The sequence below is a fragment of the Oncorhynchus keta genome, chromosome 7 (genome assembly GCF_023373465.1).
Source record: "Oncorhynchus keta strain PuntledgeMale-10-30-2019 chromosome 7, Oket_V2, whole genome shotgun sequence".
NCBI classification, from domain to species: Eukaryota; Metazoa; Chordata; class Actinopteri; order Salmoniformes; family Salmonidae; genus Oncorhynchus; species Oncorhynchus keta.
This window is the reverse complement of record NC_068427.1, coordinates 16545965-16573663: the sequence shown is the minus strand read 5'-3', so window position 1 is coordinate 16573663 and position 27699 is coordinate 16545965. Positions and strand designations below refer to the sequence as shown.

Sequence of the window (27699 nt, the reverse complement as noted above, 5' to 3'; positions counted from 1 at the left end):
TACAATATTGTTTTGTGGCAGCCCTCTGAGGGACTGATATGCCAATGTTGATTAGGATGAAGAAGGAACAATGGCAGCAATTGTATTTACTGTAGGCCATCAACGTCATACTGGAGCAGATTTCCATGACAGACGTTATGCAGTGTGCACTGGCCACTCACACACTTCTCATCTCAGAGGAATCTGTTTTGATTAGTTGTCAAAATAAACTGTGCACACTACTGTGGTTTTGTACCACATTTTAAACCACAGTATTTCATCGCGGTAAGCCCAGTTGCTCTAGTGTAATTGGTTACTGAGCTATTGTTATTCATTGCTCAATCTTTGCTCAACCAAAGAAGAACTGGATGTCTCTTTCGGTGGTATGAAGTGAAAAAGGAAACATGAGCGTTCTCATGGCAGGCGTCCGGCTCTGGGTAATTACCAATCTATATCGATTACTGCCTGAGTTCTCTAGCCAGCATGCTGTGCTGGACCCTTAGCACGGTAAACTAACACAGGGTTTATTATGAGATATCAATAGTCATAGTGATCCCATGAGGTCATTGATTAAAGGTAGTGGAACATGTGAGCTGAGCTATAACCTTTAGCTATGGAGGTGTGATGGACGCCAAGGTTTTGCATTGCTCAGATGTTATACGATGTGATGGCATCAACAGGCGGCTGCCAAACTTGCCTGGTAGCTGCAGACGTTAGGAGAGGAAGTTTTTTTTCCTCCCCACATGACCACAGAGCGGTGCAACTGGTGCCAACAAACTGAGACTATCAACACTGTCTCAGTCAACTGTTTCAACCACAAACACATTCCTCTATTTCCATGTTTCAATGTCCAGTAAAAGTGTTTACCGAGCAAGATGGAGCGTGTGCTCGGTGCGAGAAACTTACACGGCGCTTGTCAAGTTTGATAGAAGTCAAGATAAAACATCCCGGTGTTCTGCTTTTTTGTCAGGTCAGCATTATGATCATGTTTCCAATGAGAATGCTGAAAAGACGCTGTTGTGACAATGAACGCAGTTTTCATAAAGAAGCGAATGGGTAACAATATAGCCAATATGACTATGGAAGTCATTCGTTTTTTTTCCACTGTGAGTGTTGCTGACCTGTTAGGTCAGTGGTCTAATTCTGTGGAAGTATAATACAATCTGTAACGTAACAATATAATTTATATGGTAATTTGGGGTATTATAAACAGTAAAAAACTCTTTGGAGCGTATGATGACCTAGTTAGCAAGTAGCGAGCTAACACCAGACACAGATGAAAGGGGAAACATATAAGTATCTTTGTCATATATGAATAATGTACACTTTTAAATATATTTGCTGACACGGCAGTACTTATTGAAATTAGGTAGGAGAATACCATGTTACCATTGGTGTACTAAAATGAGAGATAGGGTGAGGTCACCCTATTGGTTTAATAAACCCCGCCTCCTGAATCCAAGTGTTTGACATGGGGGAGGGAGCCAGTAACTTTATGATCAAACTATATCAATATAAAAGCAACAGTCATTTTTCATACTTTGGTCATCTTACTTTGATCCAGTGTCATAAAAAAACATGATTTTGACTGTTCATGACCTTCAAACCTTAAATTGTTGAGCATTTTGCCCTATCGTCGCTACCAGTTCGGAAGCCTTTTTTAAAGCTTCTTGAAGTGCAGGTCATATCAAACAACAAATATTCATCAATACAGTATACTGTAATGTGTAAACACTTTACCTAGCAGCCAACCTGCTTGCACCAATCCCCTGTAATTACAGTAAAATACTGTGAAATACAACCCCCCACCCCTCAATAAATGTAGTTCATTCATCCATTCATTAATTAATTCCGATTACAGTATAATTTACTTTTTTTTTTTTTTTACAGTATAATACAATATTAACGTATTGTACTGTGTGGCATTACTCAGTACTTGCTTTGATACCATATTTACATTACAGTAGGTGTACAGTAGTATGAAATGCATCATTTTACAGTGCATGCATGGTGACGTCATTGACTGTTTTACTTGGCTATATGACTCTGGTCTGTGTTGAGTTTCCTGGGGACTGGTGTGAGAACCACCACCTCATATTGTTACAGATGTGTTTTTCATCAATTAGATCAACATTGGTATGTTGTGGCGCATTAAAAAAATAATTGTGATATACTGGATTAATAACTGGATTGTTATACCTGTTGTGGTTGTCTTAACAGAGCGTTAGATGCCAACGCTTCTCAGCTCACAATCCCTGAACAGACACCCCCCTCTCAGAGGTCCCTCCCCCTCTGTGTGATTGGTTAGGGCAACAGTTTGTAGCCCACAGGGGCCAGATACAGTACTCAGTCGAACAGAGAGAAAAGGAGGACAGCTTCAACCCTCCTGCCTCTTCTCAATAGGCTGAGAGGACAGGGTTAGAGGACCAGAAACTTAAATCAGAGCCAATATACTGGTACTGGAGGTAAAGGCTTAAGCGTAGGGGTGAGCTAGTTTGTCCAGATTGCTACAGTGGATTGGCCTAGTACAGTATTACCAGACTTGTCAACTGTGAGACCTCTTTTCTTTTCCCCCTGTTTGTGGATGATGGGACTTTAGCCATGTGGCAGGTAAAAAAGAGGTTACTGCTTACTTTGGGGTTGCTTATTTTCCTTTAAGCAAGTGGTTTCTCTCTCTCTCTCTCTCTGTGTGTGTGTGTGTGTGTGTGTGTGTGTGTGTGTGTGTGTGTGTGTGTGCGTGCGTGTGCGTGTGCGTGTGTGCGTGTGCGTGTGCCTGTGCAGTAAGTGCTTGATATCAGTGTGTCGACAGAACAAGTTTCTGAGACTCGAGGCAGGGTACAGCTCAAAAGCTGATGTCACTGCTGCATTGCACTCAGAAATGCCATTATGTTTGACCACAGATGAGTTATCAAAGTGACGTTACAGAGTGTAGAATAACACAGTGGTGTGATTATGTGCGATGGGTCGTCTGTAATCAGCATTCTTTGGATGTCACCTCATTTTTGTGATTAGAAAAGCCGGTATGCCAATTTCAGTGCTGACATCATGCCAAGGTTTACACATTGATCGTCATGAAAACATCATTTATGAGACAGGTGCAAGAAGTAATCCATCTTTATTTGAATGGAGCAGGCTGTTTGCAGAATGCAGTTGAAATGACAGCCTTTATTGTTCTTCAGCTTGTAGAATGTGACGAGTTCAGAATGTTGGTTTCTCAAAATGTCAATTAAAGCTGTTTTTGTTAAGTGAAGCTGCTATTTTCAACAGTGTATTGCCAATAAAGACCTTGCGTTTGTTACACAGTCTGAGGGTTATACTAGTGCTACCAGGGGATTGAAAATACGTCCTTATGAATACAAAACACATCTCCTGATGCCCCAGCAAATGTAATACACCTCAGATAAGATAAGATGAACACAAGTGAAAGTTAGCAGTGTTCCGCAATCTGGGTTACCTCTTTAACTCTCAAGCATTATGTGTAATATTGTGTCAGGAGCTTGCCTGTAGTTTTACAACAGAGCTTATCTCTGGGCAAGTCAACCTTACGAACGTCTTATTTTCTAGGTGTAAAATTTAGACTTTGCTGTTGGAGCCTGGGGTTTTCCTTATTAATTAGTAAGTCATTGTTTCCCACTAGAGCTGAAGAATGGCTGACTTTCTCTGTAGTCGCTCTTTGATCACTTGTGTGGTAAATAATGTATCACCATGGAAACCTTGTGGGCTGGCCACTAGAGGTATCATGGAATGTGTCAGTCAGTGAATCATTTGTTGAGATTCAGTCTTTGGAATGTAGGTGTTGAAATAGGTAAAGAAGCAACGGTACAGTCGGGATAGTGTGTTTGTTTGGGAGTCTACAACAGTAATGTTTTGTTTGACGCTACTACAGAAAGTCTTTCAGAAGTCTGTGTATGCAAAGTTCGTAACCTATCATCAGCATAACCAAATATTCAATTCTGTCAGGGATCGTCAGTTTTTATGTCAGCCACAAGATGTCCCCCTTTAACCTGTTTTTCAGTGGGTTGAGCAATGTAGAACAGTATATTTCATAAGAATGAAAATATATCTCTTGAAGTTAACCCACACATTTTCGAGTAATTTCCATGATGCATAATCTTCTTGAGATATTCATAAACCCTCAATTTAATCCACTGAGTTATTTGTACAGTATTTGGGGACCAAGGGACGAAAGATGTTTAGATTGATCATGTTTTAATTAAAACGACTGGAATTTGAGATTAGTGTAATCCAACTGCGACCAATTCTGTTATCATGACATCTATGCTGGTCTAGGGCTTTGCTGGGAAAGCAACAGTCTTAGGGGGATTCAGTGAAAGTTCATGTGGTTATGGAAAGAAAACAACATTTTCCTGCTGATGCCACCTGCCAAGCAGCAGGGAGGAAATGGGAGAGTTTGGCTGTTCTGATTACTGACCAGGATGACCTACAGAAAGACCGGCCCTGCCAACAGCTGGCCTAGTTAACAGACCCTCTGTTCTAAAGCTCTTTGACTGCTTCGCTGGCTAAAGGCTAACTGGCAATGTATCAATCCAACTAGTGGCCTCCGTTTCCAGTTTCTTATCTTTGATCAAATCAGCATTGGACTCTCAGCTGCAAACAAACTACTTTGCAGTGTATTTTTTTTAGATGGTTGCATTTCATGACTGTATTATTGTCTGTTCACATGTACACCCCTTACTCTAGGCTATTGTTTATTGGCACACATCTGTGATCAATATCCCTCAACAGGACATCAACTTAAAAAATGAAACACCTACTGTACTGTCAAAATCAATATAGCAAGTCCTGCAGGCTCTAGTTGTATCTAATCTTGATTATTGTCCAGTCATATGGTCAAGTACCGCAAAGAAAGGCCTAGTTAAGCTGCAGCTGGCCCAGAACAGAGCAGCACATCTTGCACTTTATTATAATCAAAGGGATAATATTATGCATGGAACTCCCATCTTATATAGTGCAAGTGAACAGCAAACCTGGTTTAAAACAACAAATAAAGCAACACCTCACGGCACAACGCCTCTCCCCCATGTGACCTACTTGTTGTGTGTATGGAAGGACATGTCTATGTAACGGATAGATGGACACACACTACATGTTAATGTTTTTAAATGTATGTCAATTCGAGTCTTTTGTCTATAATGTATTTTCCGTTATGTGTCGGATCCCTAATAAATCAAAATATGAAATATACTGAAATGATTGTTGACACATGCTCTCATTATAATTACATACGTGCGGTACAAATCCATAGTCAATTGGTTGTGCATTAGCTTCGCCTCGATAGTAGAAACACAGTATAATGCAAACCCCTGAAAAAAGCTGGTTTGCCTTTTCAACATAATCATATTTGACAGGTGGAGGGGCCCTTGAAGTAAAACAAATGTTGATTTCTATCGTCCACTTAGATAACACAGCACACCACTGTGCTTCCTGGTTTGTTTTCTAATATATGAAAGCAGTAAATTCCCATGTTTTTGGTGAATGTGGGTCAGGATGAGGCCCCTGCTGATAATCACAGTGATGTGTACGGGTGCAGATTTGGGAGATTAGAGGTTTTGTCTAATCATCTGCCTCTCGCCACAGCTGTAAATCACTTTAGGCAGACAGAGTGGACCGTTGGGCCGCTCCATTGAGCCGGCTGCTTTTGGGTGCAACACCAGGCCACACATTGGTCACAGATACGCTGTGAAGACAGGATTACAGATAATGATGTTAGGTATCTGCCCCAGGAAAAAAAGGGAAAAGAGCAAGTTCTCTCTCTCTCTCTCTCTCTCATAATAAATATATGGATTGCGGCCATCATTAGAGATGATAAAAGAGTCTGGCATAGCCAATTAAAAAGGTGCTTGAATTGGAGAGAAAAAAAACAGCACAAAAATGAGAGCACATATCTTTTTTCTTTTTAAATGTAACCTTTATTTAACTAGGCAAGTCAGTTAAGAACAAATTCTTATTTACAATGACGGCCTACCCCGGCCAAACCCGGATGACGCTGGGCCAATTGTGCGCCGGCCTATGGGACTCCTAATCACGGCCGGATGTGATACAGCCTGGAATCGAACCAGGGTGTCGGTATTGATGCCTCAAGCACTGAGATGCAATGCCTTAGACAGCGGCGCTAAGCGGGAGCCCAAAAGGTAATAATTGTCCAAGGATGACTCTAGTTTAAATAACATTTCAATTGAGTTATTAGGCCTAATATCCAAATTCAGAGTTTCCCTGAAGTGCCATATTGCTTAGTACTAATGCTTGATACAAGATGCAAGCACCTATCCCACACTGGGAAACTGTCAGTGACCACGTGCAGTGACGCCTATCCCTGTTTATTGTTCCACTGCTCTTTCAGTTCTGCAGAGATACCACCCTGCATGTCTGGGCCCTGGGAATAAACCATTTACAGTTAACTCTGTGAGTAAGCGATTTATCAAGTTTTCCTGCACTTAATCTGACCCTGCTGGCTCTACATGTTGGGGATTGACAACCTTTATGACGAGAGCTTTGTGGGGCTCTTTAGGCTGGTGGTGTCTAGATGTGGCTACACATTAGGCGGTGTTAGTTGGCTTTTTGTGTGGTGTTTCTCCCTCTCTCAAGCCACGCTGATGCACAGTCCTACTGGCTATCGATGGTGGGTTCAGTGCCAACCAATGACTGTAGGTGCCAACCCCGGATGGCTGTAGAGACCGTCCCAGCCCCATCGTAAAGGTCACATTTCATATGGGCCTTTTTCCAAAGCTGGCAGTGAACAGACAGGCGACTGGCTTCAAGGCAATTGATCATTCATCTCCACCCACGCATTATCAATCAATGTTTTGTCAATGGGAAAAAGGTTAATGCAACATGATCTTTGTGTATGACTAGAATACTGACGCATAGTAAAGTTTTATTTCCTATAGACAGTGTTTTAACAATGCCATTAATTCATGTTGTATTCTGCATGAATGTGTTGCATATGTGTGGCAATGTTATTTAAGTACTTTGTGTAGAATTGTTTTAAATAAAAAATAGCAGGTGTGTGTAAGGCTACTATGGGTGTGGAAATGAACTGTGGGCATGGGTTTTTCATTAGGAACCTCTGGGTCCTGAGTGTGTTTCGATGAACCCCACTCTCCCCCACTGAGAATCACTCACACTGAGTCACTGACGTTACAGTACAGAAGACTGCCGCAGTACAGCAGGCATTCCTGCCCAGCTGGAGGCTTCACATGAAGTCAGTCAGGGGAATGCCATTCACATTCCCATGCCATCTCCAACACCATGTGTCTCTCACTTTCATACCCACCCCTTTGTCTTCACCAAGGCATGTCTATGATGTCTACAGTATGGATCTGTCTGTCAGAGAGGGGATTCTATCTCAATGTCATTTTGAATGATAGGAGAATTCAAATGGACCAGAGGGAGGGAGGGACATGAAGAGCAAATAGTAGAAGGTTGACACAAACCGTTACATACAAGAGAACACAGGTCTTATCATGAAGAGACACATGTCTACAGATTGCACTGCTAGAAATGGAATGGTTTAATTTTAAAACCGAATGTGGAGCTTTTGTGGTCTAATAATGATTTTGTGAAGCTTTGTAGACTTACTACCTCAACTCAGTGAGAGACACTGATGGTCTGTATAGAGGCAGACAGATGTAATCTGTGCCGTCGAGGTCAACTTGCTGTTTGGGAGCACAGGGAATCAGAGGTCCCTGCCTGCCCTCCCTGTGTTTCGAATGAATCCTGCTGCCAGCAAGGCTCCCATCCCAACCCATCCCATCCCCTGTGTGTATGCACATTCCTGCGTGCCTGTGTACAGATGTAGGATCTTAATTTGCTGAAAATGTTCCTGCTCAGCAGGAAATGCTAACTTGTAATGTATTTTGAGTTTTAAAATGGCTTCTAATGTTTGTCATTTCCACTTAGACTTGATTTGCCCAAACGAAAGTATACCAACGCCTACAAAAATGTTGATTCATTATAATTCACATAATAATTCACATTTCCTGTTGCTGCAGAATTTTTTTTATTCTGTAGCAAACTGGCTCATATTAAAATCCTACACCTGTATATGTGTGCTTGTGTGTTGTCAGGCTTTCTCTTTTTTTAATCCCTGGAGACACAGCCAAGAAAAGTTCCGCCACACAGGGCAGCATTGTGCCGCTGGAGAGGCAGAGGTGACGGTCACAGAGGAAAACGGATCCTGACGCTGTCCTCTCTCTCCTCTCTGGATCAGAGCGGCAGGGGGCAGGGCTCAGAGCACAGAGGACACTGACCTGTCTGTCCTGTGTGAGGGCCAAAGCTATACTGACAAGACCAACCAGGGTCCTATGGAGCTCTGTCCCTGCTTATATCCAGCCTCTCGCTCTTTCTCTTTTTTTTTCTCTCTCTCTCTCTCTCTCTCTCTCTCTCTCTCTCTCTCTCTCTCTCTCTCTCTCTCTCTCTCTCTCTCTCTCTCTCTCTCTTGTTCTCTCTCTGCCAATACTTCCAGTGAGTAATTGAGTGCTGGCCGGCTCTCCTACTGTAGGTGGAGCTGGCTTTCCTGGAATTGTGGGGCAGCTCTTCCTGTTGTGCTTGCTACTTGCTACCTCTTGCTCTCCGTCTCCTGGTTCCTGGTTAATGACAGCCCTGCTCCGCTGCCACAGGATTACTGCCTTATGAAGACTTGTTCCATCTGGATGCTGGCCTCTCTTCTGTTACTGCACACTGCCACCGCCTCGTTTCGGGGGGGGGGGGGTTATTTTGTTGTTGTTTAATATACTTTCATGATTTGGGTCAGAAGTTCCCCCTCAACTGAAATGTCTCTGCAGTGCAAAGCGGGGCAAAATCCATCGGTGGGTAAAGTAAACTGCTTATGAATGGGAAAGCTTTCAGGGGAGTGCGTAAGGTGCAGTTGCTGTGAAGCACTTTGTTCTGGCTCTCTGCCACAGTATACTTTTACAGGGTTTTTGTGTAACTCTAGGGCTTTTAGTGGCTGTTTGTATGATGACATCAAGGCTGAGACGTTTCCATTTGTGTACAGTATTTGTATTGTTCATGCAAAGCTCTTAGATCTTTTTGCATATTTATGAACTATTATTTGGCTTCATTGAATGGAGACTAAATCATTTACAGGGCATGTTCGGTCACACATTTCAGGATTTTTTTGTACTGTTACTGTACAAAAAAATATATATTCTGACCGATGTGTCATATGAGTTGTGTTTGACTTGTGGTATACTTGTCAAACACATTACAAGAGACAAACATGTCAAGACGGTGATCATCTGTGGATTTAGTAGCCACTCTACTTCAACAACAACTATTCTTACACTACAGTAGACATGAGCACCAATATACTTTCTATCAGCTAGTACTGTTGAGATTTTGTCATTCACTTTTCACCAGATTAATTTACTTCAGTGTGCAAAATATCTAAACTTGGCGTCATGTGCACTGGGCATGAAAAATAGATTATTTAAAATTACATTTAAAATAGATTATTTGAAGTGTCTTGGGTGTTCAAGGTCAAGATGCTAAGATTATACTACATTTTTAATGGAGGAAACCATAAACTATAATAATATTTCTAACTGTTTCTGAAGAATGCTGTTCAGTAGCCTATACTGTGTTTCCTTACCGCTTGTTATATTTCTACTCTCTGAGCATCACTTTTGAACATTGGATACACAAACTCCACCCCCTCCCCCCTACTAATTTAGCCAGCAAGCTTGTCTCGTCAACTTGGTTAACAGAGAGAACTTTGTTACTCCAAAGAAATCACACTCAGAAATCTGCATTAAACTCCATGTCTGCGCAAACCAACAATAGTAGCACAACAAAGCCCCACAGATGCATTCATATTGTCTGCATCACAGACATGGGAGACAAGTGCAACAGACAATTGTCTCTTGTCTCATACAGTAGCTTAGCTGAGTGCCTCTGCAGATTTGACTAGAATAGGAGGGGGAACAAACCTGGGCCTGTAGCTCTGGGGCCTGGGGTAATTGCTGCATCCTCACAGCTTCAAAGACAACTTGTGCCCGGCTGGCCTGATAATGAGCTTTTGCCTTCTTTCACACGTAATTAGTGGAGGTAGAGAGTTTACACAGGGAGACGTGGTGGTCAGAGTGTCTACTTGCAGCTGGGGTGTCTGACTGGCCTGTAACAAAGGCTCTGTGTCCATCAGTCCAGTCACAGTGTGGAGCTCCAGCTGTGAACAGGCAGGGCCAGGGACTTCTGCTTCACTGAGCTGTCTGGCCTCACTGTCCTGCACTGCCCTGGGCTAGCTAGCCAGACCAAGCCTTTCAGTATACATGGCTATTCTTGTATGCACTGTATGTCTACTTGAGTCATTTTCGTGTTTCCGAAGTTATATCATCAAAACGCTTACATAAAATATTCACTGTTTGTTTGTTTGTTTGTTTGTTTTTCCCAACTACAGTCTTCAGTTGTTTGGTTGTTGTATCACAGGGAATAAGGACAGATGTGCCTCCCTATAAAATATGTATGTATTAGTTCAGGGGAAATTAAGATCAACATGGATTGCTTAACTTTTTTACGAACATCACTTTAATTTCTATGGCGCTTTAATCATTTATATTTGTCTGAAGGGTTTAGAACACGTCAAAACTCAGTTAGAAGAGTCTTCATTTCTCATTTCCTCATTTCATTCAATACCCCTGATAAAGATACCACATATGTGTTATCCAGTTCCTGCTATTTATTCCTCAAGTACATCAAGTAATCTCCAGTTTTCTTAAATTAGGAATGTGGAAAGACCACTCATTAATTTATATTCTAGGAAGGTTGACAACCCCCTATAGCTCAACCCTTTTCGAACCCTTCACTTCTCTGTCTCTCTCTCTCTCTCTCTCTCTCTCTCTCTCTCCCTCCCATTCTCTAATTATGTACTACATGTCATCCCTACAGATAGCTGATCAGCTTCCTTGGATTTTGCTGACGACACCGCTTTGTTGTGCGTGAAGATGGAAACACTGGAGTCGGAGCTGACCTGCCCAATCTGTCTGGAGCTCTTCGAGGACCCACTGCTCTTGCCCTGCGCTCACAGCCTGTGTTTCAACTGTGCCCACCGCATCCTAGTCTCCCACTGCACCCCCAACGAGCCTGTGCAGTCCATCAGCGCCTTCCAGTGCCCAACCTGTCGCTATGTCATCACCCTCAGCCAGAGGGGCCTAGAAGGACTGAAGCGTAACGTCACTCTGCAGAACATCATTGACCGCTTTCAGAAGGCTTCCGTGAGCGGGCCTAACTCCCCCAGTGAGACTCGCCGCGAGCGGGCCGCCCTAGACAGCACGGTCATGACCTCCCCCAGCGAGAGGGTGCAGTGTCAGTTCTGTGAGCAGGACCCTCCCCAAGACGCCGTCAAGACCTGTGTCACCTGTGAGGTGTCCTACTGCGACGAATGTCTGAAGGCCACCCACCCCAATAAGAAGCCCTTCACTGGCCACCGTCTGATCGAGCCCATGCCGGACTGCCACCTCAGGGGACTCATGTGTCTGGAGCACGAGGACGAAAAGGTGAACATGTACTGTGTCACAGATGAACAGTTGATCTGTGCCTTGTGCAAACTGGTCGGTCGGCATCGGGACCACCAAGTAGCCGCCCTCAGCGACCGCTACGAGAAACTGAAGGTAAGAGATGCTACTGTACAATACTGTGCACAGCTTCAGGAATGTCTGGGGAGCATCTGGGGAGTTAATGACTGAGTGTGAAGAGCTCATTGTGTACACATGGTGAGATTTACAATCATATTGGATGAAAATCAAGTTTGAATTTGTAAGTATACTAGATCAACAAGATTGTGCCTGAATTCCGTGACACAAATATTGATCAAATTCAATATTTGACCATTCACTTTTTGTTTTGTGGAGATTCACCACACATTTTTCAGAGATGAGTTCATTTTTTCATGACTTACTACCTTACTATCAGCCGCATTTCAAAAACACTAAAACGATGTGATTGTTATACAGTGTGTTGTTTTCAGAACGTAATATTTTATTTGTGGCTGAATCATACAAATCTATGACCGACTACAGTTTGATGAAAAAAAACACATAGTTCAACATGTCATAGAGACATCGTGATGATGGAATTGTAAAATTATATTGGAGATTCACATTAATCTTGAGTCATTAACATTATACATATTATCCAATATTTCGATAAATAGTCATTCCCCCAATGATATCCTCTCTTTTTTTATCATACTAGATATGTTTCCCCAGACTAAGTCTACTGGGTGAATAAGGAGTCATTGCTGGTGGTAACAGTGCAGTACAAGAGCACAATACACAATCAGGCAACCTCACTATTATATGATATGTATTATATATCTACAGATGTCTGGGCTCTTGATGTACGAAACCTTAAAAGAAAGTATTACAGAAACGGCTAATGGAAATCCCCATTCAGTCAGATTCCCCAATAGTACAACAGCATTCAACTAATGTGATTTCTATTCATATTTCAAAGAGCTTTGGGAACAAGGAGTGATCACACACCATGACACTCTTTCTTCGACGGGCTTAAACGTAACATTTGCCACGTAATTCCAACCAATAAAAAAATATTGCTTCCAGGGTTTCAGGTTAAGTGGAGCTAACCACTTTCCCTCCATGGTGCCATATTAATAAGGCGTCATGAGAGAGACTTTGTTAGCTGGAACACACAAAAAAAAGGTGGCCACGCATTCCTTCCACTTTAGACTTGAATGAGCCCCTGTCAAAGCACTGAGATTTGGGCTTTGTGGGTTAGTATTTTGCCAACACACGCCGTGGGACACGATCATGGCTCCAGAAACCTCATGGGAGCAATGAATGCTTTATTACCAGGCAGAACCATGCAGCTGTGTGTTATAGTTAGCCTTTCACATGTGAATTGACCCTCACATTTGACAAGTTCTGTCAAGTGATGCAGCAAGCAGGGCTGTGATGTTATCAGACCTCCACCTTTTACATTCTATATTGATCAACATGTAAACTGTTGAAATGTCTTCTCGGTAAAGTTGTTATTTTAGTATTTGCAACTCATCAAGTGGACGCTAAAACTTTTTTTGTAGTTAACATTTTTTACCATCTTTTGTTTGTACAGTACAGTAGACATAGCCTATCTATTGTCATTTTATCACAGGCTATTGATGGCGTATACATTTACAAATATAAATATTTGCATAAGACAGTGTTTAGTTAATGCCTTTAGTAAATAAGAAGTCAGTGTAACAGTGTAGCAACTGAGGTGTCAAGTCTAGCGAAAAGGTTTCTATCGTTCACATGGCTTCCACGCACGGCTCTGAAAGACCACAGGGCTTTTCACACACATATAAATATATAACACTACTTGAGCATGAATCATAAAAAGGGGGTTTTGCATTACATGATACACACAAACTATTTTTTACTTGTCCTTTCATCAACAACAAAGAGAATGCCAATGGCGAATGTCAAGCTTGGTCCCAGACTCCCAGTGAAACTGAGATGCGGTAATCTTAGATTGCAGTACCGCGATTGAGGTCAGAGCATCAGCCTTAACCAGTTTCTCCTTTGTTTGATCATGCTGTCATTGTGCAGAGAACTCCAGACTGCTATCTCAGTGAGAGGAGCGAACAGGAGGAAACAGACCAGGTGATATATACGGTATCTAAAGTATTACTTCGACTCTACATTCAGGGACAGGTCTACTAAGACTTTATAGCTGCTATTTTCAATGGGGAATAAAACCTACAGACTAGAGTATCAAATATGATGCAATATACAGTAGAAATTATATTAAGGTCAAATCTAGATCATTTCCGGGGCTCTCTTATTCCCCTCTGAAAATATCAGGAGCATATTTTGCACATGTGCAAATGCTCGGTAAACCTGACCTTTAGAATATAGTCCACATTTGATTGTGGATAGCTTCATGGCCTCTATGCGAGATCTGCATAGTTTATGTAATGAGTAGTGACATATCTATACATACAGTATATAGATATGCACCATGGAACATAGTTTCACTTTTTGTGCCATCATACTGTTACATAAACACAAGAGAGAACACTATAAAAAAAACGTTTTACAAGATTTACATTACTAGGAAAATAACTATCCCCTACTTCACTGTTGTACTGTATTTTACTGGTATTACTAAGAGTGGGCAGTGGCAGACTTCTGGTCAACTATAACCCATGTATGTCCAATATTACTTGCCAGATGTAAGATGCTCTATCTACCTCACTGTAAAACTGTAAAATGTACAGTTACTTACTGGCCGCAACTTGCGAGTAAGTTACTATCATTTATTTTACAGTACGCTACTGTAATCCATTTTACGGTAATCCAAACATGTTCACCAAAAATGTTACTGTAATCTAATTTACAGTACATTACTGAAATTGCCCATGCAGCGACATATTACCCAGTGTTCTTTGCAAGTTTGAATTTTTAACATTTATATTTTGGTCATTTAGTGGGTGCTCTTGTCCATAGCAACTTAAACCAAGGTTGGGCAGTAAACCAAGGTTGATTTAAAAAAAACATGTCACAGTCATAGCAAGTAAATGTGTATCTAACTGTTACTAAAAATGTTGTAGTTAAGGATACATTGGTCTTCAGAATAATTGTAATTGCAACAAGACATCTTATTATCTAGGTCATCTCTGAATGGTGCCAATACAATACTGAAATATTCACAGTAAATTCATGCCAGAGCAATGAAACACAGTACAATAAAGTAAAAGTGACTATAAACTAAGACAATTATTTCTACAGTATTTTACTGTAATTACAAGGAATTAGAGCAAGCAGTTGGTTGTATGTATTTGCATAGTATAGCATATTAATGAATACTAGGTGTTTCATGTCCTTTTGATCTGTTTTGCCCTGCACTCAACCTTCAACAATTTTAGACTTTCTGCCACTCTGATCTGTCTCCTATATCAGATTAAGTATTAGGTAACTACTACCACATATGAAATAAATTGGTACAGCACTTTCACTAGCGGGTGCAACAAACATAGCCTCAAAATATGTTAATGAGTGAGAAACAACAACACCATGCATCCACTAATGTTTAAAAGGCTTTTGGTGCTCCAAAAATGCAATATGGTACTATATTCTGAATTACAGTAATTACTGGCAGCAATAAGCTACTGTAGAGTTTCAGGACAAGATTTGTAGAAATCCAAAAATACAGTATATTACTGTATTCTGTGGGGGTACAGCATTCTCACTCACAGGTCCAACTAATATAGCCTCTTTCAAGGCATGCTTTAAAATATGTAATGAACCAGAGACTCTTTCCCCGCCCACATTTTCCCACAATGCAACATAATTAATACTTTTTAAAAATAAGGTATTTTACTGTGCGTTCTACAGTGTTTTACTGTTAAAATTACAGAAAGGTCTTTCAGTGTGCTGTAAAACAAATACAGTACTTTACTGTGCATTCTACGGTAATCTACTTTGTTTAATTTATACAGTATTATACTGTTGATTAATACAGTAAATTGCTGATCAAATTACAAAAACGGCTAGCAGTGTGCGTGGTCTCATTTTTCACCACAAATCCTACAATATATCTGATTAGAATTTCTGAGGCAGAAACAAATGGATGAAGTTATCCTGAGCATGGCAATTGTAATGTCACAACCACACTGGTCCTTACTTATCGTCATAGACCTTAATACCCTTGTGCATGATTACTTTTTGTCTGTTTCTATTCCCCCTGACCTGAGTACCAAGGTATTGTCATACTATCTCCCCATGTCAGCATACACAGTGGGGCTAGGATGACCTGGTCTTGGCTTCATTTGATGTTGTTGCAGCACTGTTCTATGTGCTCCGTGTCTGTCACATGGGGCTATTGTCTTGATTTTGAAAAGTCAACCCGCTTCACCTTTTGAAGTTAAACCTATAAAATATACAACAGCCAAAGTACAAAATAATCCTATCTAAATAAATAATGTTAAACAGAGAGGTTTTTTTGAAAAGGATAAGATATATTTGAACATGGAGATGCAGCCATAGGCCTCAATGCAAAAAGAACCCTACATGTGTTGCAAAATGAATTACACTTAGCAGGCCCTATTTCTTATTTTCACAAGTCTTGACGAGCTAGACTACAGTATGCTGATGGTCCTCTGCCAACCCCCATCATTGCCCTATTTGGTTACATCCCAGAGGGCACATGCACTGTAGCACTCTCTGACTAACGTAGGAAGAACACGAATCAAAGACGTAGCAGTAGTATTTAGATACCTGTACATGTCTGAAATCTCTTATGTTACCTTAGGATGAATGGGGCGGCAGGGTAGCCTAGTGGTTAGAGCGTTGGACTAGTAGCCGGAAGGTTGCAAGTTCAAACCCCCGAGCTGACAAGGTACAAATCTGTCTTTCTGCCCCTGAATATGCAGTTAACCCACTGTTCCTAGGCCGTCATTGAAAATAAGAATTTGTTCTTAACTGGCTTGCCTGGTAAAATAAAATGTTTAAAAAATGAATGCAGACAGAGAGGTGAGGAAGAGAGGGTAAGGAGGTTAAAATATTTTTCCCTTTTATATAATGAGACTGATCGTTATTGGTTATGGTACTGTAGATTTTCCAGTAGTTTTACATTTTGCCCTCACTTTCATCTGACATATTTTTCATATTTTCATTGAAAGATTCTCAACTTCATTTCCGCTACTATAATGATTCATTGTACAACTTTTTGCCTCAACCATAGAACATGTTTATACAGTTCCCTGCAATGGAGTTCTGTTTTCCGAAAGTAATCCAGATGTGATGAGAGAAGAATAGCTGCTTCCTCCGGACGAGGAATGCTTTTGGTCCCACACCTTTCTTTGGCTTGCTCAGTCTCTCTTCCTTTCTGACAAAAACCGGACAGGTCAGACCACTGTCGATGTTTGGAAACTGTCCTGCCAACTTTTCCATAATTTTACCGCCTGATCTAAGGACGGTGAATGCTTTGATTGTGTCGATTGTAAAAAGGCAGGCAGCAGCCTGGTTTATTATTTCAAACTCTGTTAAAATATTATAAAATAGTGCATTTCTTGGGAAGAGTGTGTTCACATGCAAAACAATAAAATTCACCATGTAGATGACTTGCCAGTGGCCACGATCAAAAACTGTGCATCAACCCTTAAAAGGCTAAAGGAGGCCACGTCCACCTAAAATGAGTAACAGAGAGAGATGGAGTTGGCAGAGTGGGTTATCTAGTCTCCAGCATGGGCCTGCTGTCTCTCCTCTCAGAGTTGTTCTGGGAGCTTCTGCAGGGATCCAAATCCTCTCAGATTAATGGCACAGGATAAATCATCTCTGAGAGGAAGTGGATGCTTTATCTCCTGTTGGGAGTTGAAATGCCAACTGGCATGTCACCCTAACTGTCAAACGTTTATGGAAGAGAGACAGGAGAGCGAGGGAAATACCCTATTTACATAAAGCAATGTTGTTTTGGCCTGGCAACAGAGTGTTAACCCACCAAGAGGCATATCATTCATTACTATACCCTCTATGACGTCTTTTGTTTTCGCATTATGTAAACTTTCTTCACCAAGGCAATTATTTCAAGTGCATTATACAACTATACAGGCATACATACAAATTAACACACTGCTGTATATAATTGCCTTTTTCGGTAGATTCAATTATTATAACACATCCATTCATACTTTAGGAACTGCATTGGAGCATTTTTCATTGCGTTGTAGTGTGTGGGTTGTTGTTCTGGTGAGGCTACTTCAGCTTGCTCAGCTGTTATCTAGCCAGGGCTCTCCGGGTCGGTCCCCTTCACCTTCCATCCACAACAACACAGAGCTATTCTTATGGTTTCAACACCTCTGCTTGAATATAAATAAATAATCTTGGTGAGAGCAGTAAAAAAAATAATATGCTATTTCTGTACACACTGACGGCTGACGCACAGACCCTTATGAAATCGCAATGCGAAAAGGCCGACCTGAGAGAGCTTTCCCCACCATTAGCTAAACAGTGACTTCACAGACACCTTCAGATCTCCAAAGTTCTATGCTCTCTGTTCACTCAATTCTTTAAACATTTCATCATACAGTACAGATGTAGGATCTTAATTTGAGCCAGTTTACTACAACAGGAAATGTGAATTATTATGTGGATTATAATTCATGTACATTTTTGTAGGAGATGAAAGGGAAAATCAAATCTGAAATTTCAAAGTGGAAATGACAAACCTCAAATATACGACAAGTTAAAAATGTCCTGCATTGCAGGAAAGTTCTACTGCAACAGGCTGATCAAATTAAGATCATACATCTGGGCTTGTACTTAATATGATAAAAAAAATAGTATTTCAACAAGTTGTTCATTTCAATTGACTGTTATCTAGAGGGCAACATAATGGTACAGCACTCCATTTTTGTATTCGCTTACTGTGTTTATTCAGTGAAGTAGGCTCATGATGTTATCTATAGACCCATACACACGTAACAATTCTCCTGGAGCATAATCACAGTATTAAACTCATCCAGGATCATATACCGTTAACAAATAACCCTCTCAGACATCTAACCAATGCTCTTGTGTCCTCCTTATGCCTCACTGCATAAACCCTGTGGCAAGACAATGTAATCCTTCATGGAGAAGAGTAATACATTGCAATCTAAATCATTGTGCCAGACAATAATACAATGTAAAGAACCTTCTGGATGCATAACGGCCAAAGAGAACTTCCCAAATATTCACCTGAGCCATAGAGCAGAGCTGTAGATGTACAGCTCTGCCGTAGATAGTCAAGCTGTGAGAGAGTTTGATCTGAGCCATCAGTGGGTGATTAATGCATGCGTGGTTTAGTTGACTAAATCTCTGGCAGATGCTCTTCTTGTCCCTCTCGACTTTGGGAGCTTAGTGAGCAGGCAGAACGATGGGAGCTCTGGCATTGGGGCTAGCACAGAGGTTACTGACTGACTGATCACACACCAAATGGTACACAACCAGACCCTACGAAGGGATTCTCTGTTAGTTTATCATCTTCCACCAGTGAACAGGCATGGTTGTGATTTTGACTTCCCCCGTTCTTTCTAAATGTTGTGAACTGTGTACAGTTTGCTAGAGGAACATTATTTTCAGTTACATACTCTGTTGTTCATAGTTTTGTTCTGTTCTTTTTTTCCACAGCAAGCCTTGGACTCTAACCTCAGCAATCTAATCAAGAGGAACAATGAGTTGGAAACTCTGATGGGCAAGTTGATTCAGACTTGCCAACATGTGGAGGTAAGGATGTTTATCTATTTCCCTATTAGGCTATGTGGCACATCTCCCAGTTTCTGTGTCATTTCTAATGTTTGATTATTTGATGATATGATTTGTTGATTTCTTCCTTGTGAGTATGGTCAAATTTAACCCATTTACGTGCCAGAATAGATACAGTGGTTGCTGACATAAAGGGCATAGAAAAGGAAAAGGAATATCTCTGATTGGTTTAAGAAAATAACTTGCCTCAAACCTCAATATTGTCGTTTAGGATTCAAGCTCACCAGATTCTGTGAAATGCAAAACTTTGCAATTCGGCGAACATGTTAGAGAACTGTGACATATCGAGAGCTTGGGACTTTAAGGTTGTATGTGCAAAAAGCTCTAAAGTTCCGAACCCTCACTGGTTTAAATGGTGTCAGCACTTTTTTTCAAATTAACAACATGAATTGGGGTATCTAGAGCACTATATAGGTAGAGTACATTGAAGAGAATAAAGTATGTCAATTACTCAAGTTTGACAAAAATGCAGATAGAACCTTATAGTCCCAAGCTCTCGGTGTAACATAATGTTATCTCACGGACACAGTTACTGAGATGAATATGTTCACTGGGTACACAATAAAGTGGATATGCCAGTAAATCTAATTGTATAAAGTAGGATATAGGCTAATCTTACTGTAGCGTGCTGAATGTCTGTGTGTATGTGCATGGTAAAGGGTTATTTGGGGAATAGAATGTTAGAACACAGCACAAAAACGTTTGTGCATGAACCAATTGAGGGACTAAAATGACACTGATGACACAACGTGCCCACAGAGAGATGAAAGAGAGACTGGGCCATGTAGTAGCTCTGGCTGTATTTAGGAACACAGAACTACTGCTGCAATGACTATGCTCTGCTGATTCTCACCTGCGGCACTGTGCTATCCTGTGTGTGATGACTGTATTGTGTAGATCTAATCTGGGAAACCCTAGGTAGATCTTCTGCCTCAAGTGGACTGTTATCTCATACGAGCCAGAGTGGCTTTGTTACTGTATATGAGCATTATTTTATTTTAACAATTAATATTTGTAAATGTTTGATTGTACTATATTTTATCCTGTATCAGGCCAAAGCCACCGCAATGAAAAACCATCAACTACCACATTAATATATTTGACCATCCCTGTTCTAATCTCTTCCAAAGTGCAACGCATCAAGACAAGAGAACAAGCTCCTTGAAGAATGTGACCTCCTGATCGACATCATACAGCAGAGAAGGCAGATGATAGCCACCAAGATAAAGGAGGGCAAGGTCATTTCTTAGGCGTTAGTATGTTTTGATGGTTACTGAGGAGGGCAGATGGGTCAGGCTGCCTATCCCTTGGGAGATTCTCAGTCTTGCTCTTCATCCTCCTCGTGCCCCCAAGGTTGAACTTTCTGTTAAGGCTGAGGATGTACACTCTCACACAATCTCAAAAACAACGGCCATCATTATCATATTTCCCAGCATGCTAACTGCAGGTTGTTTTTAGAACTGTTTGTTTCAATATGTGTGTCTTTGCATGCAAATTGATCGATTGATCTCATGCTACACAAAGATACATAACATACATAACGAAATAATACAATCTGTTAGTAGTTTGATTTATTGCACCGGTTACTGAGTTGTTCCCGTTGGGATAGTTTAGGTAGTAACATTTCTAAAATGTTTCCTACCTTGGCAGTCATTCTAAATGCAGGTAGCAGATGATTAAAAGTTCACATTTTTGGATATCCTTACTCTGGCTGGATTCCAATAGAAATTACATATCACTTTGCAAGCCACCATAATGGAACTGCAAACCAGGAGATTCAGACCACTGGGTAAAACAACACATTCAACATACGCCTGCCTCAAAATGTTTCATCAATTGTCCCCAGAGTCGGCATCTTTGTTAGAATGCATGATTTAATTTCCTCTGGAATTCAGATTTGATGAAAAAGTGTTGTCAGTTCAGTGCTGTGTGACTGATCCAGCTGTAATAGCTTGGTTGTGTACGTGCAATACAGTATGTATCCTGTAGTATGCTTGCTAACAGTAAGGGAGTATTGTTGGCACAGCATTTAGGAAACTTAAACAAATCCACTCTGCTCCTTTAGTGGTTTCCATCCCTTTCCCCCAATATTGGGGGAACTGCATCTCAGTGCCAGAGGCGTCACTACAGACCCTGGTTCGATTCCAGGCTGTATCACAACCGGCTGTGATTGGGAGTCCCATAGGGCGGCGCACAATTGGCCCAGCGTCGTCCGGGTTTGGCCGGGGTAGGCCGTCATTGTAAATATGAATTTGTTCTTAACTTACTTGCCTAGTTAAATAAAGGTTAGATAAAAAATTAAAAATAAGTGTCATTAGAGAGGGATTGAGGGGCTCGGAGGGATGGCTCTGGCATGCTGTGCCATGTTCAGAGCCACATCACACCTGTTTCCTGTGATTCCTCTGAGGAGCACTGCTTCCTTCCTCACCCTGTGCCTCATGTCACAGTCAGGAGTCAGAGGCTGCTTTCTGCTCCCTGCCGATGGACGGAGGGGGCAAGCAGCCATACTCCCAGAGGGGAGGATGTAATGGCTCTGTTACCTTGGTGATGTTATGGAGGATGTAGATTCTCCTCATGCCATCCTCAAAGTGTGTCTCTTATAATGATTTAAGCAGATGTGGTGAAATAAAAGCATGTTTTGAATTGGAGAAAATGGTGATCTGTTTATGTACAAATGAATGACCTCTTGACCGTGACCGTGACCATTAAAGAAGGAACTGTCAACTCAATTGAACCTGGGGCGTTGGGTAGTCCTTCAGTTTCTGAAGCCGCAGTAGCCTGAGAAGTAGGTTTGTAGACTTGATACTGCAGGTCTACTGTACCTGCCTCTGCACCAGTGAATTCAATCATCCATTTTTCTTTTCAGGCTATACGGCTGCGGAAGCTAGCCCAGCAGATCGCCAGCTGCAAGCAGATCATTGAGAGATCGTCGTCCCTCATCACTCAGGCTGATCACACCCTCAAGGAGACAGACCATGCCCGCTTCCTGCAAACAGCCAAAAGCATCTGTGAAAGGTGAGCTATCAAGTCAACCGATTGTGGTGATAACGTTCCAAACCCCAACTGACTGAGAGTCACAGGTTGTAATAAGAGAAATGTCACGTGAATCCTGTATCTTTGGGTTTCAGAGTGTCCATGGCAACAGCATCCTCTCAGATCCTGATACCAGAGATCAACCTACATGACACCTTTGATACGTTTGCGTTGGACTTCACAAGGGAAAAGAAAATGCTGGAAAGCTTGGATTACCTCACAGGTGAACGCAATTCCGAACATGATCCTTGATGTTAAGGATATTAAGAACGTATCTATAACTCCGATCTGAAATAGGAGATGATGGTATAGTGCAATCCCTGTTTATCTATTTCTTAAACAGACAAAGTGAAAACAGCTACACTGTATTTGTATTTGTAATTATTATCGATCCCTATTAGCTACTCCAAGGCAGTAGCTACTCTTCCTGAGGTCCAGCAAAATTAAGGCAGTTATACCATTTTTAAAACATTACAATACATTTCAGAACAGATTTCACAACACATTAAGTGTGTGCCCTCAGGCCACTACTCTACTACCACGTATCTACAACACAAAATCGCTGTGAATATGTGTGTATAATGTGTATGTTCTCATGTGTGTGTGTGTGTGTGTGTAGCAACCCGTGTGTGTGTGTGTGTGTGTGTGTGTGTGTGTGTGTGTGTGTGTGTGTGTGTGTGTGTGTGTGTGTGTGTGTGTGTGTGTGTGTGTGTGTGTGTGTGTGTGTGTGTGTGTGTGTGTGTGTGTGTGTGTGTGTGTGTGTGTGTGTGTGTGTGTGTGTGTGTGTGTAGCATTCCATGTCAGAAGCTATGTGGCGTGTACAGTGGTTTTGACTTTGTAATCCTCCTGGTGCTTTGTTGAGTGCTTCCTGAGGGCAACGAAATGCTCACAAGTTTAGAAGATACAGTTTGAGGTTTGTTTACAGTTGAATGAAATGGCTTTTGACTGCTCTGGCTTTTAGGACATTCTCAGCAGGGTGTCATGTCCTCTGTTCTGTATTGAGGCAGTGGGTTGTAGCTCAAGGAGCAGCAACTTTACCACCTGAATCGGCAGGTAGCCTAGTGGTTAGAGCATTGGGCCAGTAACCGAAAAGTTAGTGGATTGAATCCCCGAGCTGGCAAAGTCTGTCGTTCTGCCCTGAACAAGGCAGTTAATCCACTGTTCCTAGGCCGTCATTGTAAATAAGAATTAATTCTTCACTGACTTGCCTAGTTAAATAAATAAGAAAAAGAAACGCGGAGTAAAAGTAACTTGCAAGAGTGGGCTTGGTTGTATTTACCTAAGATCTCCAATCCCCTGCACATAACACGTTGGACATAAGAAAATACACTGATTGTGTTAATCCGCAGTGCTGTACTCTTCTGTGTGTTATGACAACTGTCCATCACTGTTGTCATTAAATGACACATACCAGGAACTGACGTGAATAAAAGTAACTATACTTTTCTATTTGCAGCACCAAATCCCCCAATAATCCGGGCGGAATTGTGTACGGCATCGAACGACACCATCACTGTTCACTGGACGTCTGATGACGAGTTTTGTGTCGTCTCCTATGAGCTTCAGTATGCCATCTTCACCGGACAAGCCAATGTTGTCAGTAAGTATACAATTCTTGTCTAGATGCCCTCAGCACAGTATGTTGGGTGTGTCTGTACAGTACGTCTGTTGTGGTACAACATTTAAATCATGAAAGGTAGGCTATTTGAGAGCAATCATACATAGAAAGCCTCTTATTGTATTTGGCTTCAGGGCCTTCATTGCACCATCCTGATCAAATAAATAATGTGTCATTTCAGCAAGGGGGCAACAACCATTTCATTGTGTGGATAATAAGATATCAGAGATCTCTGCTCTGTATCTCTCTGGCACCAGACTCTAGGCAAGAGTACACAGGCAGATTATGGGCTGAATTTTTCCCTGTGGCTCATGTAAGTGACAGACTGTTGGAATAGATCACCCTAACAGGGTTACAGCATGCTGAATCAAGCAATTGGCCCTCTTCTGCCCCAGTGCCTGTTCATACTACAGTGAATAGTGCATGTTATTGTGTGATTTAATGACAACAATTGGAGAAGGATTCATTGGAGGTGTTCTTATCTCAACAAATGTATTTTACATTGTGTGTTTGTTACAATCCGGTGGTTGTTTTTTCTCTCTCATCTGCCATTAACTGATTGTCTTTGTCTGTGCTCTAGGTTTGTGTAACTCGGCTGATAGCTGGATGATTGTGCCCAACATCAAGCAGAACCACTACACGGTGCATGGACTCCAGTGTGGCACCAAGTACATGTTCATCGTCAAGGCCATCAATCAGGCAGGGAGTCGCAGCAGTGAGCCTTGGAAACTCAAGACCAACAGTATGTTTGCGTTTCGAATAGCTGCACCATGCTGATATCATTAAGCATCTTTGGAGATTTGATATATGGAGATAGCATATTTACCATTGTTTACTGTTAATCTATTATTGGTCAATTCACAGGTCAACCATTCAAGTTGGACCCAAAGTCTGCTCACAAGAAGCTGAAGGTCTCCCATGACAACCTGACAGTGGAGCGAGACGAGACGTTGTCCAAGAAGAGCCACACTCAGGACCGCTTCACCAGCCAGGGCAGCTATGGCATCACAGGGAATGTGTACATCGACAGTGGGCGCCACTACTGGGAAGCCTTGATAGGAGGGAGCACATGGTAAGGATATGAACCTGTGGTGTTTAAAGTACATCAGACTAGAACATTTGGAGAGACAAATGTGTGTGAGAATCAGATTGGGAAATCCAATCATGGTCTCTGTTACACTATAGTAAACGTAATCTTAAAATCAAAAATCTCTAGGACGTTAGGCCTATCATTTCCCATCGGTGCAATTTGACCACGACCAGGAAATTAGCCATCAACATTCAATGTTCAATTTTTCTATCTTTATCAGGTTTGCTGTGGGCGTTGCTTACAAGTCAGCACCGAAACATGAGTGGATCGGCAAGAACTCTGCCTCGTGGGTACTGTCTCGCTGCAACAACTCCTGGGTAGTACGTCACAACAGCAAGGAGATGCCCATCGAACCGTCCCCCCACCTGCGTCGTGTGGGGGTGTTGCTGGACTACGATGCTGGCTCCCTGGCCTTCTACGATGGCGCCGGCTCACAGCACCTGTACACGTTCGACATCGCCTTCGCTCAGCCAGTCTGTCCCGTGTTCAACGTGTGGAACAAGTGTCTGACCGTCCTCACAGGGCTGCCCATCCCAGACCACCTAGAGGGAACAGACTGCCGGGATTAACAGTCCAGCTAATAGAACACCGAGACACAGAGGTAGCAGAACAAACTGATTACAGCCTCACCTGGCTGCCTTTTTGTCACATCACCAATGCTGTATAAAACAGAATAAAGCCATGGTCACAGATGTCTCTAATCATGCTCTTTCTAGAAGTCAATTAATTTTTTGAATTATTTATGGAAACCATCTATTGGATTTTATTTCTTGCTTTGCACATTAATGTACACTACTATATGTATTTGTGTTGGGTTTTGGGGTGCGCTGAGAGAGGAAGATGGATATAACGTTTTGAAATTCAGTCAAACGTATTTTCATGCAGCTCTGAGAATAGTTGATTTCCTTCTTACAAATGTAGAAGGTTGTTTCCGTCTTTCCGTGTGTCCATCGTTGGCAGCGTGTTGATGAACGGTCCGTGTGCAACCTGTTGATTTTGACACGGCATCACAGCAGCAGTACCACGGATTACTTCATAAAGCAGTCGTAACAGGATTAGTCATCTACACCTGTTCTGTTTCATGCAGGTGTACCAAGATCCTCTCTACAATTAGAGTTATAATAAGCATGTTAAGAGTTATTTTAAGAGTTCTTCTTAGGGTGATTTAGTGCACTGACAACTCGACTATGATTGACAAATTAACCGAGACAATTCTTCATCTTCTCTTTGTTGAAAACCACTATGATGTTAAAAAGCTTACTATTGCTGAAAATGTAAATTTGAAATAGAAGCCATTTTAAGTTCAATTTTGACACAGAAATAACTTATAGAGTCGATTGAAACACCACCGCGTCACATGGTGATGGAATTTTGAATATTGAATAGCTCCTTGTGTGTTTCTGCTAAAGACCAGAGAGGTGAAGCGAGAGGGACAACTGGGCGTTTTATTTATTTTTTGCTCATCTCAAGCACAGGAGTTTTTTGTCTGGTCAAAGAAAGTGTGTCGAATTTGGTTTTGAAAAATGCGCTTATTTGCTACTTGTGGCTTATTTGATTGAATATAACTTTCAGAATGATTAGGTTGTTAGGTGTGTACTGATATAAGTAGGACATGCAGGCCACTTCGAGAAAAAACATTTTATATTGGAGGTGTACCTGGTCGTCACTCGTTACCGCAGCCACAAAGTTTTTTAATGATTTATTTGATGATATATACTGTAATTTCGACTTTGTGTATGTGGTAGCTAGTTGAAACCATTGTCCCTGTTCACACGCGTCCTAAAATTCTAAATCAAATGGCTAAATTATACATTTTATTACCAATTCCATATGTTAGCTGAGTAGATATGGCGATCTAAAGGGCTTAGACCTACAGGGAGTTACTTGTAATTAAATGCACCATGTGCAATATCTGTAAATACCTTGCTGTTTTCTTCTCACATATTGGCTCTGTATGTTCACATACATTTGGTATTTGAGCAATTTGACTTTGTCTGATGCCTGCATCATTATTTTCACACTAGTATACATTCCTTGTTAAAAATGTAATAAAGTGACATCAACACACTTTTCAAGTCGTGAATTTGTAATAAAACATCTCAATTGTAATGATGACGCTTTTTCATTGTCTGATACCTAATCTTAACAGTCATTTTAATTGAATTCAGATACCCCTGTAGGTGAAACAAAGAGAACCACCTCATGTGTTTTACCTTTGATTAAATTCACTGACTATGTCTCATTAATGTCGCACTGTATCCTTCATTAACCCACTTTTTAAAAGTGTGTCACTATTATTCTAAAGAAGTCCCCAGCACTGTACAACAATGATTAAGCTGTGATGAGATTCCTTCTGACATCTCTTTTCATGCTCAACTAACATGGCTTTAAGACCACTGGACCCCAATCCTTTCAACTAAAGTAGACGAGAACATATCTAAAATGTACCGTGACCTCACTATCGGACACCCTTGAGACATGGATCATGACATACCTCGAGTGCACGGACATCGCCTGGCTAGAATGATGTCACAGAGGCCTTCGTAGTTTGATTGGAGGACTCTGTAAATATTTGTGTGCAAAAAAACACGAGTGAAATATTATTGAGTTTGTTTGAGCTTGAGTTTATTTTGCTTTTACAGGGACAGTGCACATTCATCAACGTTTCAGTGAAAGTGCCGGTTTTAGCCAGCCGGCTAATTTTCAACCGCAGTCCC

General features: G+C 41.4%; 1 protein-coding gene across 5 annotated transcripts in view; it reads left to right on the top strand.

Moving 5' to 3' along the window:
- The window catches only part of LOC118386089 (E3 ubiquitin-protein ligase Midline-1), a 58240-nt gene extending 31149 nt beyond the window's left edge, over positions 1 to 27091 (top strand). For 2 of the 5 annotated variants that reach the window (XM_035773494.2, XM_035773496.2), the window contains exons 2-10: positions 10885 to 11606; positions 19107 to 19202; positions 20372 to 20479; positions 22108 to 22256; positions 22370 to 22497; positions 23731 to 23874; positions 24473 to 24634; positions 24757 to 24964; positions 25203 to 27091. In XM_035773494.2, the coding sequence (XP_035629387.1) occupies positions 10941 to 11606; positions 19107 to 19202; positions 20372 to 20479; positions 22108 to 22256; positions 22370 to 22497; positions 23731 to 23874; positions 24473 to 24634; positions 24757 to 24964; positions 25203 to 25551 (2010 nt within the window). In that variant the 5' untranslated portion in view covers positions 10885 to 10940 and the 3' untranslated portion in view covers positions 25552 to 27091. Of the gene's footprint in view, positions 1 to 2340; positions 2590 to 8494; positions 8808 to 10884; positions 11607 to 19106; positions 19203 to 20371; positions 20480 to 22107; positions 22257 to 22369; positions 22498 to 23730; positions 23875 to 24472; positions 24635 to 24756; positions 24969 to 25202 lie in introns of those variants that run through there. The other 3 variants (XM_052522065.1, XM_035773495.2, XM_052522067.1) reach the window with 3 other exon arrangements.
- Positions 27092 to 27699: the final 608 nt, after the last annotated feature.